The 12520-nt window shown below is 26.8% G+C and overlaps 1 protein-coding gene across 3 annotated transcripts in view; it reads right to left on the minus strand.

The window, feature by feature from the left end:
• LOC114128538 (papilin) overlaps nt 1-12520 on the minus strand; it is a 47852-nt gene that overhangs the window by 16449 nt on the left and 18883 nt on the right. For all 3 annotated transcript variants that reach the window (XM_027993077.2, XM_027993085.2, XM_027993069.2), the window contains exons 3-12: nt 5794-5996; nt 4242-4302; nt 3812-3894; nt 3593-3743; nt 2928-3051; nt 2559-2639; nt 2315-2487; nt 1752-1887; nt 732-925; nt 250-396 (exon numbers count right to left, since the gene is read on the minus strand). In XM_027993077.2, the coding sequence (XP_027848878.1) occupies nt 250-396; nt 732-925; nt 1752-1887; nt 2315-2487; nt 2559-2639; nt 2928-3051; nt 3593-3743; nt 3812-3894; nt 4242-4302; nt 5794-5996 (1353 nt within the window). The remainder of the gene's footprint in view (nt 1-249; nt 397-731; nt 926-1751; nt 1888-2314; nt 2488-2558; nt 2640-2927; nt 3052-3592; nt 3744-3811; nt 3895-4241; nt 4303-5793; nt 5997-12520) is intronic.

The raw sequence follows: 12520 nt of genomic DNA on the forward strand, positions 1-12520 counted from the left end.
TCCCTATATAATAATGTACAATATTTATCAAATAATAAAAAGTTAACCATAAAATAATAATAGAGTATAAATGTTCTTTAATGATATAATATTAAAATTAAAATTTTTGTATTATATTATTATGTTAAATAAAAAATAAGAATAAAATAAAATACTTCAATAATATACTCCGTAATTAATAATGTAATTATTTAATATTGTTTATTTTAATTTAAATATAAATATTTTTTAAATAAATCTTTTACTTACAGGTCTCCAAGGATCAGTGTGCCATAATGGGCATTCTAGGCCTATATTGCATGGTTGTACAGTGTCTGGTTTAGTTCCATCATATTGGTTACAGTAGTTACTATCTACGGGAACATCAATACCATTGATTCGTCGCACACATCCAATCTAAAATCATAATTGTTATATACAAGGTACTTAAAATATTAGTACCAATAGATTAATTATAAAACAATTTATATTGTTTCTAAATTATTTTAATGATAGTATTAAAGTCTGGCTTTAAAGGAAATATTTTGTTTAAAAATCGTATTAATATTTATTTTATCTTCGAGTTTAAGTTAAAGTACTTATTCATCAAATACCGTGTAGAAAAACTACGTCTTTTCAAACTATTCAAATATTTTGTAAATTGTAGAAATTGTAGTCAGTAATGATAAAAAAAAAAGAAAAAGTCAAAATTATTATTTATTGGTTGTATTTGGTTATTTTAAATGTTTTACTTCTCTAGTCTGTGTTCCGTTTGTTCCACATTTGTGTGTACATGCTGTCCAATTAGCAGGCGCCCATTTGGGTGGACATGGTTCCATCGAACACGATTGTGATTTTAATGGTTCCAAACCTGGGTCACAGAGTTCTGCGGGTGCGGGCATTGAGTCATTTTTTTGTGCACACCAAACGTTTCGAGTTCTAATACCTTAAAGACAAAAATAGTTAATAAAATATAAAGTTTTGATATGCAGTTTGTTATATTTATACTTACATATTAACCAATTGGTTATTTAATAATAATTTCGAAAATATGTGTATGTATAGTGTAGGTAATTATATTAATTATAAATTGTATAATATTATCATAAAATGATTTTCAATTCTAACTATATAATTTAAGAAACAAAAAAAAAATAACTTAAAGAGTTTTTAAATATTTTTTCTTATAATAATAGAATATTGAACATAAAATTTAATCAAACTTAAAAATATTGAAAATTTTTATAAAATAAAATAATTATCATTTTCAAAATGATAGTACCTAAACGTTCTAAACAAATCATAGAATTGACTGAAGTTAAAATCATCTCTTTGAAGCATTAAAGTCTACATAACAATACATGTTTTCAAAATAACAACAACAAAAACGTATTACTACCTTTTCTACCTAAAACCTTGATTGTGATTTACGAACAAGATAAATAAAAATTTATTCAATACAGATTTTGATCATATTCTAAACATCTAAAACTACATTAATTAAACATAAACTATTTACAATGGTTATGTTGCTCCAAATTTATATCTATGATAAAAAATTGTAGAATTTTTTTAAAAAAAAACACTGCTTTCTGTAATATAAGAGTGATAAAATATGTCAGGTAAAATGCACAAATATGACGTTATATTTATGATAATATATGGACATATGGCGTGTATAATATTATAGTATTTATCTAACATGTAACTAAACTTAATGCCTATAAATAATTAAAACCTGTTAGCAAAAAAGAAATGTTGACTATTATTACCTCCGCCGCAAGTCGTGTTGCATTCAGTGAACTCATTATACATCCAATTGTATCCTCTGGATAATGTTAGTTTTGCGGCACTAGTTGGAATACTATACTCGTATTCAATTCCGGGATTAGCTTCTTGATACAGTAACTAGTGTAATACGTAATACAAATATCGTTAAAAATGTTTCTAACTATTAATAAACTAGGTAATGTATACTAAGTTTTGATTAAGCAAATGGTTTTATTCGTATCAAGTAAAAAGTTAATTAAAACTAATTGGTGTCGAGTTTGCGCCCATACTGGCTTAAAGGTTTACGGTAAATCATTATTTATCACATAGTTAGTATAGGTAAACAAACGAAAAAAAAAGAGAAGATATTTACTACTTAATTAGTGGAAACTAGGTCCATAAATCATTAATATAGAGAAATATAAATTTTAACACAATATGAAATTTAATTAACAATTAAAACATTTTGAACGAACATAAGAACTATTTATAATTATTTTGATTTATTATTATAATTTTTAGTTAGTAAATACAAAATTAAAAATAAAATATAAACTCAACTTACCACAATATAAATGGCTTCTGAAATCGGTCCTAAAGATGTAATTATTTCGGGTGTGTAAAGTGCTCGTTTTTTCCTCTCGTAATGGAAAACGGAATTGCAGATTTTCAGGCTTCTAGGATAATCTATCTTCCAATTACCGTTTAGGTAGTAGTGTCCAGAAATGTTTCTAATAGCTTTAAATATTATGTTTATGTAATAAAATATTAAGAAAGAAAACCGCCAATGTTTTAAAATTATTAGTTACCTAAATAATTATTAGACGGCTGAATTTCCCTCACTCTTATGTTAGTGGCACCTGCCGGAATCAAAAGTATATCCGTGTACCCTGGAAATAAAATTAAAAAAAAAAAAAAAAGTATGTAAATAATTATTTAAAATAATAACATACTTAAAAAAAATAAATATGTAATTAATAAAAATAATAAAATTGTATTATAAATTATTGTGTAAGTTGTATAGTGTACCTACTATATAGAAATTGTTTTAAAACGCATATACACAACAATGATCTTTATTCAACAGTGCTATAATATACATACACGGTACATTTTATCGACAATAGTAATCATTAAAATGAGGTTTTAACAAATATAATTTTTATATAGCTACGTACCGTATTGTAAATCGTTCATGTCCAAAATACCTTGAACGGTATTACAGTTGGAACCATCTCCTCCACAGTTACGGCAACGATCTTCTCTTACTGGCGAACCCAATAGGTTGTCACATCCTACGGACTGAAATTTATATTTATTTAATCCAAAAACATAAGTATTTCATATTGATAATACAATAATAGAAACGACGTAGCATAATTTTATTAATATGACGTCCAATAGTAAAAATGTAAATTATGTTTCTGATTAGATTAAAGTCATGGTATATCTTCAAATATCGAATGAAAATATTTAATAAGCAATGTTTATATTGCTATTATATGGTTTATCATGATAGTATAAAAACTGACTCGAATACAAATTTTAAATTTAATTAATAAAACAATAACAGTATGAATTAATCCTCAAATCTCGATTGTCACTACGACAAGGAAGTATACAAATACTTAAAAACTTACTTATTATATAAAAATATATTTTTATTAGACGTACTGAAAATAAATAGGTAATACTTCTAACGAATAATAATAATAATAATAATAATTTGAATTACACCGGAACTCGTATAGGTACTAGATAAATAAAATACTCCAAAAGAGAATGATTTTTTTAAAAACTTGAACAAACAATAATGACTTTTATTATTATACAATGGCATTACCAAACATTTTCCATCGACGCAAACGTCTAATTTTTCTTCATCACACGGTGTACCATCGATTACTTTATTTCTATGTCTGTAATAAAATCGTTCCCCTTTCGGCATACAATTCAATTCACATTTGTTTGGAGCTTTGGTGTAGGGTACCCATCTGTGTAAATAATTTATATTTTATGACTTATGACAATACAAAATTGTTTTGTTGTTGTTTCCACTTACTCGTATGTCAATCCTTCAAATGGTACACGGTTAAATGCAGCACATTGTTCCAGTCGGAAATCCAGACTTTTTTGGGGACATTCCTACATAAAAATCATATATTAAGTTTGTTTTATAATGTTTATTATCATGATGCGTGGGTTAAAAATGATTTTTGATAAATTATTACATGGCATAGTTCAATATTCTGTACTTAATCGATTTCGTAAATATTACATGTAATATGCATTCGATAAATTTATTCAAGTGTGGCTTGATTATATTATGCTTATATACATATATATTGTTATGTTATTAAAAATATGAGATGCATACTACTGTATTATACTAAACTGATTTAGTGATTTAAATATACAGCTATGGATAATTTCTGATTTTAAATTACAGATAATATTTTCCACTTCTATACTAGTAACAAGTGTATACTCACTTGAATGTTACAGGAATAATATCTTTTCGATGATCCTGTGCAATCTTCAGAACCGTCTTGTCTATAAACAAAAATACGTTTTGAGTAAGCAGAGGTTAATATACCTAATATTAATATTATTCATGTTAGAAATTAGTGAGTCAATTCGGGTGATGCGAAAAATTATTTAATGGACACCGAATACTGTTTATTGATATTTGCCAAATAAAATAAACGATATACTAATTAAATAAAACTATTTTTGACTAATGAATTTCTAAGAACACTGTACCTACAAATAAATGTTTTAATAGAAGTTCGCCTTGAAACTCTTCTGGAATTTATTAATAATAAAAAGTTTGTTTTAAAATTAAAACTTTAGCGTATTGTATTAGTTATAAATAAACAATAGGTAATCATGTTGAATAATCCTATCAGTATACTTTTATTATTTTCAATAAAATTTACGATTTGTGTGAGTGTGTGTGTGTGTAGTAATTAATGTATTGTCTATATAGGTACCTAGGTACGTATAAAATGTATTTATTTATTTTACATGAAATTAATGTTAATTTATGTTATATGTTCTTTATTTTAAATATGTTTGCATGGCGCAATTATTTTTTTTATTTTTTAATTAATATGAATAATAATTTAAATGAATATTATGTTGATGGTCAATGGGGCGTGGTCTATAATATCGTTCTCTATACTAAAAATATTACCCATTATGTTATTTTTATTTTATTGAGTACATAATTGTGTGGATGACCAATCATTTATTTTTTTTAAGAATGTGTACTTAGGGAGCAGTTATAAAAATTTTAATTAAAAAAAAGTAGGTGAACGAAATAAAGGGGATAATAATTCAAAATCATTACCTAAACGAAAATGTCTCATTTCTGAGTTTATCGTACTGGCGTTTTTATTTTTTTGTAAATAATTTATTTAAGAAAATAATAAATAAAATATTTTATTTTTTACCACTTAATGATGTGTAATAATCGAAGAATTTCCAAAATAACTTAATCTATTTTACCCATGTACTAATCAAATCGCTTTTATAGAACATTTGTATTCATTCAAATCTATAAGTGGTGCAAAACCACATTATACAAAATGATAGACTATATCTAGATTTAAATTGCAGGTACCAATTATACACATTCATTATAGGATCTAGTTATACTTTCTCACCCGTATACTATGTAACTAAAATTTTCTTTATGAAATAATATTATAATAGTTAGTTTGACAAATATTATGTACTATATTGAGATTTTAGAGATCCACTCTATAGACTGCAGTATGATGATAATGAAAATACAAATGCTGTATCTATTTAATTGTGTGATGCTCATATCAAACATAGCCCACACAATTCGTTCTCTATAAGGGCTGATACATTCGATAAAACCCGAAGCACTTGCAGAGTGTCCATAAAATGACAATAAGTATAAGTAGGTACGTTGAAATTCATATAGACATTATTAACATTATTTCAGTTCTATTATTTAGATAATAATAAACTTCATGTTTATAATAACATGTGCACGTGTCCGTGGCATAATACCTGGATGTCAGACATCTCCTGGTTTGAAACGCGACTCCTCCGCCACAACTGCGAGAACATTGGCTATCGTCGGACCACGGACTCCATTCGCCGCTCTCCGAGGTACTGCCGTCCAGATAAACATGATATTCTGGTATGAATCCCGAGCTGCTAAACGTATTGTTCCATTGTTGTCTTTTGTGTCGACCATGTCGGAGGTGATGCTGTAAGAATTCAAACCATATATGATACAATTAATATAAGATGTACATCTAATGGACGACGATAAACATCGATCAGTTGAAATCCACGGTGCGTAAACACTGTAATACATAATAATCATAATAATATGATATTTGAATTGAATGATCCGAAATTTTAGTATGATATAAAAATCGTAATATTCACGTGTATGTTTTGAATAAATATTTATTTATTTTGAATTTTTTCGTGTAAATAGTATTATGTTTCTCAGCTATTATCAATGCAATATGAATAAGAATATATAATATTTACATTGACCCCCGACTTAAGAAAAAAAAAATGTACATTCAACCAAGATTTTATACAAATATAATTTATAAATATAAGTGCATAACCTAATATAAATGCAGTTCAGATAGGTAGGTATTTCAATTCAAATTAATAATATTTAGAATGAAAAATAACACCCGATTATTTAAACAGGCAAATTATTCTTCTTACACAGTTTAAGTCATAATATTATAAACGTCAGGAATAACGTAACGTTACATAAGTAGGTAACTATTTCTTTTTATAAAATTATTAGATCTTAATAAATTTTAAGTTTTTTATGCTTGTTCAGTTGTTGTGACAAATACTTACAAATAAATATTCATAAAAAACCCCACTCAATTTTTATAATCCTATTTTAGATTTTAAGTTAAAAAATAGTTAGTATTTTATATATCAACATTAAATACCTTTATATGATATTGAAGTAATTTATATTCGTTTAATATTTTTTATTCCCGTATGTAGTGTATTATTATGTAAATTAATATTTTTACTTTCAAATTGAGAAATATACGTAGGTACTCTATTAAAATTCATAACATGACTTTTAGACTATAGGTATATTATATTGAAAATAATTTCTAAATTCTCATAATAATTAATTCATTAATAGTAATTAGTTATTAGTTTACCAAGTTGAAAACTCAACGAACCGAGACCAATAAATAAAATCGTAACAATCTAAATATTTAGTTTCATTTGTGCATCAATATGATATGCCTTTACCTGTTCCCTTCTCATAATAGTTATAGCCTAAAATCTAAATATTGTATTATAATTTACGTGGTCTATATAGATTAAGTATTAAAATAAAATCTTGTTTTTATTTATTATTTTTTTTTTTATTCATCAAATCTGTCTTAACTGTATCATAACAAACCTGTTAATAATATCTAATAAAAATAAAGACTTGAGAAAAAAGGTGTAGACACAGGCGGCGGTGACCGGACACGTATATTGTACCGCCAGACATATATTATGAGATCGGGAGTTCGTTAAAGGTGATTAATGGAGTGTTAAAAATAACGCCACGATACCCTGTCACGGCTTGGGTGCTTCTCACGATTTCCTAATCATCGTGGTCGTGAAAAGAAAAAAAATGGTGCAAAACGAAGAAAATAACATCGAAACGCTGATGATTATGTATCGATTACAAAAGAAGAGAATATATTAAAATAATGTAGAGGATAATATTATAAAATAATATATTTCCTACACCAAACCCATGTATTAAAAAAGCGTTAGGGTATAAAATCACGAGTCTCTACTAACTCAACATGATATTTAATACATATAAACGCTGTATGCGCATGTGTATAAGTATGTGTCGTAAGTATGTTTTATGGTTTTATGTACTTACAAGTTATACGAGTAATATAAAGAGTGACCATGTTCACCCTCTATTTTTTTTATTTAATATCAAATGTATTCTAATTTTGATTTTTGGAATTTTTAAATACTCTTAAAGACGATGATTTAAAAATGTTTTTTATGTACTATATTTAAGAGTGTCAAAGTGTTGTATTTGTTTAAAAATTCGAACAAATTTCGGTCATTTTAAAATGTATAGGTATATTATTAATATCATAAACTCTTAAAAAATGTTTTATAAAAGTATAAAATAGATGTAACACTGAGTATTGGTCATACTTGGACTTGGACCGTTTTTATAAATTATAAATGTTATTAGATTAATCAAATCACCAATATTTTCAAATTAGCATACATCATACATATCAGCAAAGCCCGTTGTCATGAATTTATCATAATATATTTAAAATACAAAGTTAAGTAACTCAAAAACACAAACACTACGTCATTAGATTAGAAAAAGGGGTTGATCGTGTTTACTGAATCGTCCTGTATAAATTAATACAATATATGGGTACATAATATTATTGTTATACGTGCGCGGTGCCTGTTATGAAAATAAGATACTTATCTGGAAAGGACGAACGATTTGTATTTGCCCTGCGTGTAACTCGTCTTTAATATTATAATGGACCGTTTGTCTCGTATTACGTAGGTATTTTGTTAAACACCACCGAAATACCGAGAAAACGAGATACTCGATACGCTATCGCCTTAAATAATAATAATTATATTCAAGATTTTATATTAAAATGATTTATCATAATATTAGGACCCGACGTGTTTTGTTAAAACATATTTTTCTTCTTTAAAGTCTTAAATCTAATGGAGAGCCTCGAAACCATTAGTCGCATAACAATAATATTAATCGTAGTAATCTATATATGTATAAAGTCAGATAGTATTCTAAAACTGACAATGCACTTAGTTTACTGGATCGATTTCAGCAATCAATTAAAAATGTATACCTACGTAAAAATCCATCATACGATACACGTCACTGATGTATGACTGCATCGCATTATGGTGTATTTCTATACATTTATTTACCTACCTAACCGGACGATCGGCTTACATTATTTGAAGACGACGTTTTTCATAAGAAATATTTTATTTGATTTGTTAATGTTTATTTTTGCATTTATTACCAACTACTTATTTGTATTACTATACTCATTTTTATTTAGGTATCTATGAGATATTATGTGTTATTTCTTATTCCTATTTAATACTATCTGATTCTGGTCGTATGAAAATGTCTGTGACAAATTTAATAATGCAAATTGTTTTATTTTCTGTAATAACCTGCGTAAAATATTCGTTTTTCGTAAGCCAACAAATCCTTGTGCTAGCCCCTCTTTATATAGTATAAACAATTTTAAAAATTGGCTTCAAGCGTTCGAGAAGCATTGCTATAAGACTATGTACCAAGTTTCAAAAACCACGGGCGCCATATACTTGGATGTATAGATCGCTTACACACACACTCACACACATAAATAATGCTTTTTATTAACGCGCTGTTAATAGTACCATAAAAGTAAATACAACCGCAGCCTATCGTAATTATTAAGTATTGTACCTACTTACATCAACTACGTATAACGGGTGTCTCGTTTAAAATGTCAACAAGTATACACTATGACATAGAATGTTATATGATGGATACGTGGTAGTATAGTTTTCAATCACAATACCGACCGTGAAACAGATTAAATAGTCGGATTTTCCACGCACCATGGCATCAAATAGCATTGTCACATGAACATTATATTTTATTATAAGCATTTCCACAAACACGTTATTCATAGGGTTTTCATATTTACGAACCAAGGACACCCCTCGTAGCATTGTAATTTTTCCTTTACTCGAGTGCGTTAAACTTTAAAAGAAACTCAAAATTCAATAAAATCGGTACAACAACCTATACAAATAGGTACGTTACTTCGTTATTTATATAGTGCAAGTCGTAAGTGTAGGTAATTCGTGTCGGTATATTAATTCTTTTATATTTATATATAATATTAGCGTATTAATTACACGCAACATAATAGATAGATAATTTTAGTAAAAATCGTTAACTAGTAAATGAAAAGTGTACAAAATATGTTTTAGTAAATAATTTTATAATAATTCCAAACAATATTTTATATTATAGGTATGTATTATATGTCTGCTAACGAACAAATCTAACGTAATATAATTGACAATTTGTGAACTATTTGGACCAATTGAATCACTCATTGTTAGTCATATTAAAAAATATTTTAAACAGAATTTTTGGAAGTTCGATTAATAATTGCTTATAAAAAATAATTTTTGAGAAAAACTTGTGTTTTTTTTTTTAAATAAAACATAGTTATTTGTCTATTTATAAACTATGATAATTATTTGTCATTATTTTGAAAAAAAATAAAATGTTGTCACCCATAACCTATATTTATATACATTTATCAATTCAATAATTACGAACATTTGAATTGAGAATTATTTATTGAATGGGTATTAGATACAAAATTATCACTGGTCAGCGCAATGAAAAAGAGACCGATTTGTATTTATAAATATTTTTAAAAAAATTTATTAAAAAAAAAAAATAGTTAAAAAAAATGTAAATGTTCCATTGTTAATACATTATAGTTCTAGGTGCCAGTTACCTATCTACCATACCATCTAGACAGTTATCAAAATTGAGTCGTTAATAAATGTGCGTGGACTGGGATGATAAACATGATTTGTAATAACTATAATAAAGTTTGCTTAATACTACTCGTTGGTTTTTACTGACGATAAATTACTCTGCTACACTACTTAAAACAAGTTTTTGACTACTAATTCAGTAAAATCACGCGTGCGTAATCCTATGTTAGATATGAAACATACAAATTTAAAAAAATGTATAACAACATTATTCTAAGTAATACAAGACCAATTAAGTTTCATGTCCAACTGCAGATAGACATAGTTAAATGTACCGTGTTGAAAAATACAACACGCATAGACAGTTGGCATTATACACCTAACGTGTAGCTAGTAGCCATCTATGTTAACACTTCCATAACAAAAATTATCCATTTATTCCTTTCAACGTTAATATAAATTATGTGTCCAACTAAGCAGCAATTATTAATGTTATGAATATATTATGGGGAAAATCCTTATAATATTATGTATATAAAAGAATTTCATGAAAACATATAATATGAGGTGTAATGTATAATTTTTTAATTCTCGCTTATACAAAAATAAATAAGTTGTATGATGTTTAAATTAGGAGTACTTGCAGATTATTGAATTAATTTAATTGTAAAATAGATTCAGGTAAATTCAATTTTAACGCGTACTAAATTAACGCAAAAAGTACAGTGTTATATTATGGTTATATGCTTATACAACAACATCATTAAGAAGAAGTGTTTGGTTTGACTATGGTTATAGGTTAAATATTCCATTGAGAGTTGCATACGATGTACCTATCACTAGAATTCTATACCAATCTAAAATTTCATCGATTTGATGAAAATAATATTATAATCACGGACGGCTGTCCACTAAAGAATTTAAAATGTCTATCTATTGTTTGTTTCTTTTTCAAGCTACCGTCTTTGCACCATCAGCACATATAACTATATAGTATAATATAGGTATCTATACGCTTAACATAAATAACTGCACAGGATACCTAATATAATATATGTATGTACATTATGTGCAGAGTATAATATAAATGTTATAATATAACAGAAGTTTATTATTGTTTAACAGTGGAATTTTAAAATCCTATTTCTCGTAGGTATTTATAACAACGTCCGAGCAATTGGAACAACGGGCACGTATTTCCAACCAAATAAAAAAATAAAAGTCATAAAAATGTATATTTTTTTTTTAATCTACACCAGTAGTTATGGTTTACCGTAGTAATTCTAATATAAAGAAACTTCATTGTGATCTCGTCGATTAAAATAATAGTATACCTAAAAAATAATATTTTATAATGAATTAGTTACTCGACGTTTGCCATCAAGTCATCGTATGAAAACGTTCAATGAAATATCTACAAACTAATACTTGAAAAAGACGTTAAACTAATATTTCTTTAAAAATTACGTACTATCTAAAAACTCAATTAATTTTTTTGACTATAATAACATAAATATTAGTTATTCACGGACATGACACGTTTGGGTACAATAATAATACAAATAAAAAAAAATCTTCTAACAAAAATAATATGTCTAGATACATAGACGATTTAACGTCTAGACTCTAGCCCGTCTAGGTAAGTTTCTATACCTATTCATAGGTGGATTAATATTTAATTCAATAATGCTATTATAATATAGGTGCTTACATTGTTGCTTGATTTATAGCTCACGCGGTAGACATAGCATTAAGTTGAAACTAACCACGAGATAAACACGGTCTTAAGTTGAAACTAACCATACGACCGATCAAGTTAAATGATATATCCATTATTGCTCCTACCACTAACACGTATGTATACATAATAATATGACTATATGAGTATAACACTGAGAAGCCCAGAGTCCAGAAAATTTCATGTTTAATCTTTACGGGTTTTTTTTTTTGAATAATTATAATTTAATTCATAACAAAGCAAAGAGATGTTTGTCATATTTTCGTGTCTATTGTGTCACATAACAAACTTGACTTTAAATCACCATTAAGACGTGTTGATAAATAGCTTTCAGTGATCATTATATAGTATGTTTCCGTTTTGCCGGACAAAAAGATGGGTATGTGTACATAAATCAAAAGGCCGCACACATGATTTATGACTATTTAAAATATGTGTTAGAAAAAAAAAGTGGAATAATAA

The sequence above is a fragment of the Aphis gossypii genome, chromosome X, assembly GCF_020184175.1.
Source record: "Aphis gossypii isolate Hap1 chromosome X, ASM2018417v2, whole genome shotgun sequence".
Taxonomy (NCBI): Eukaryota; Metazoa; Arthropoda; class Insecta; order Hemiptera; family Aphididae; genus Aphis; species Aphis gossypii.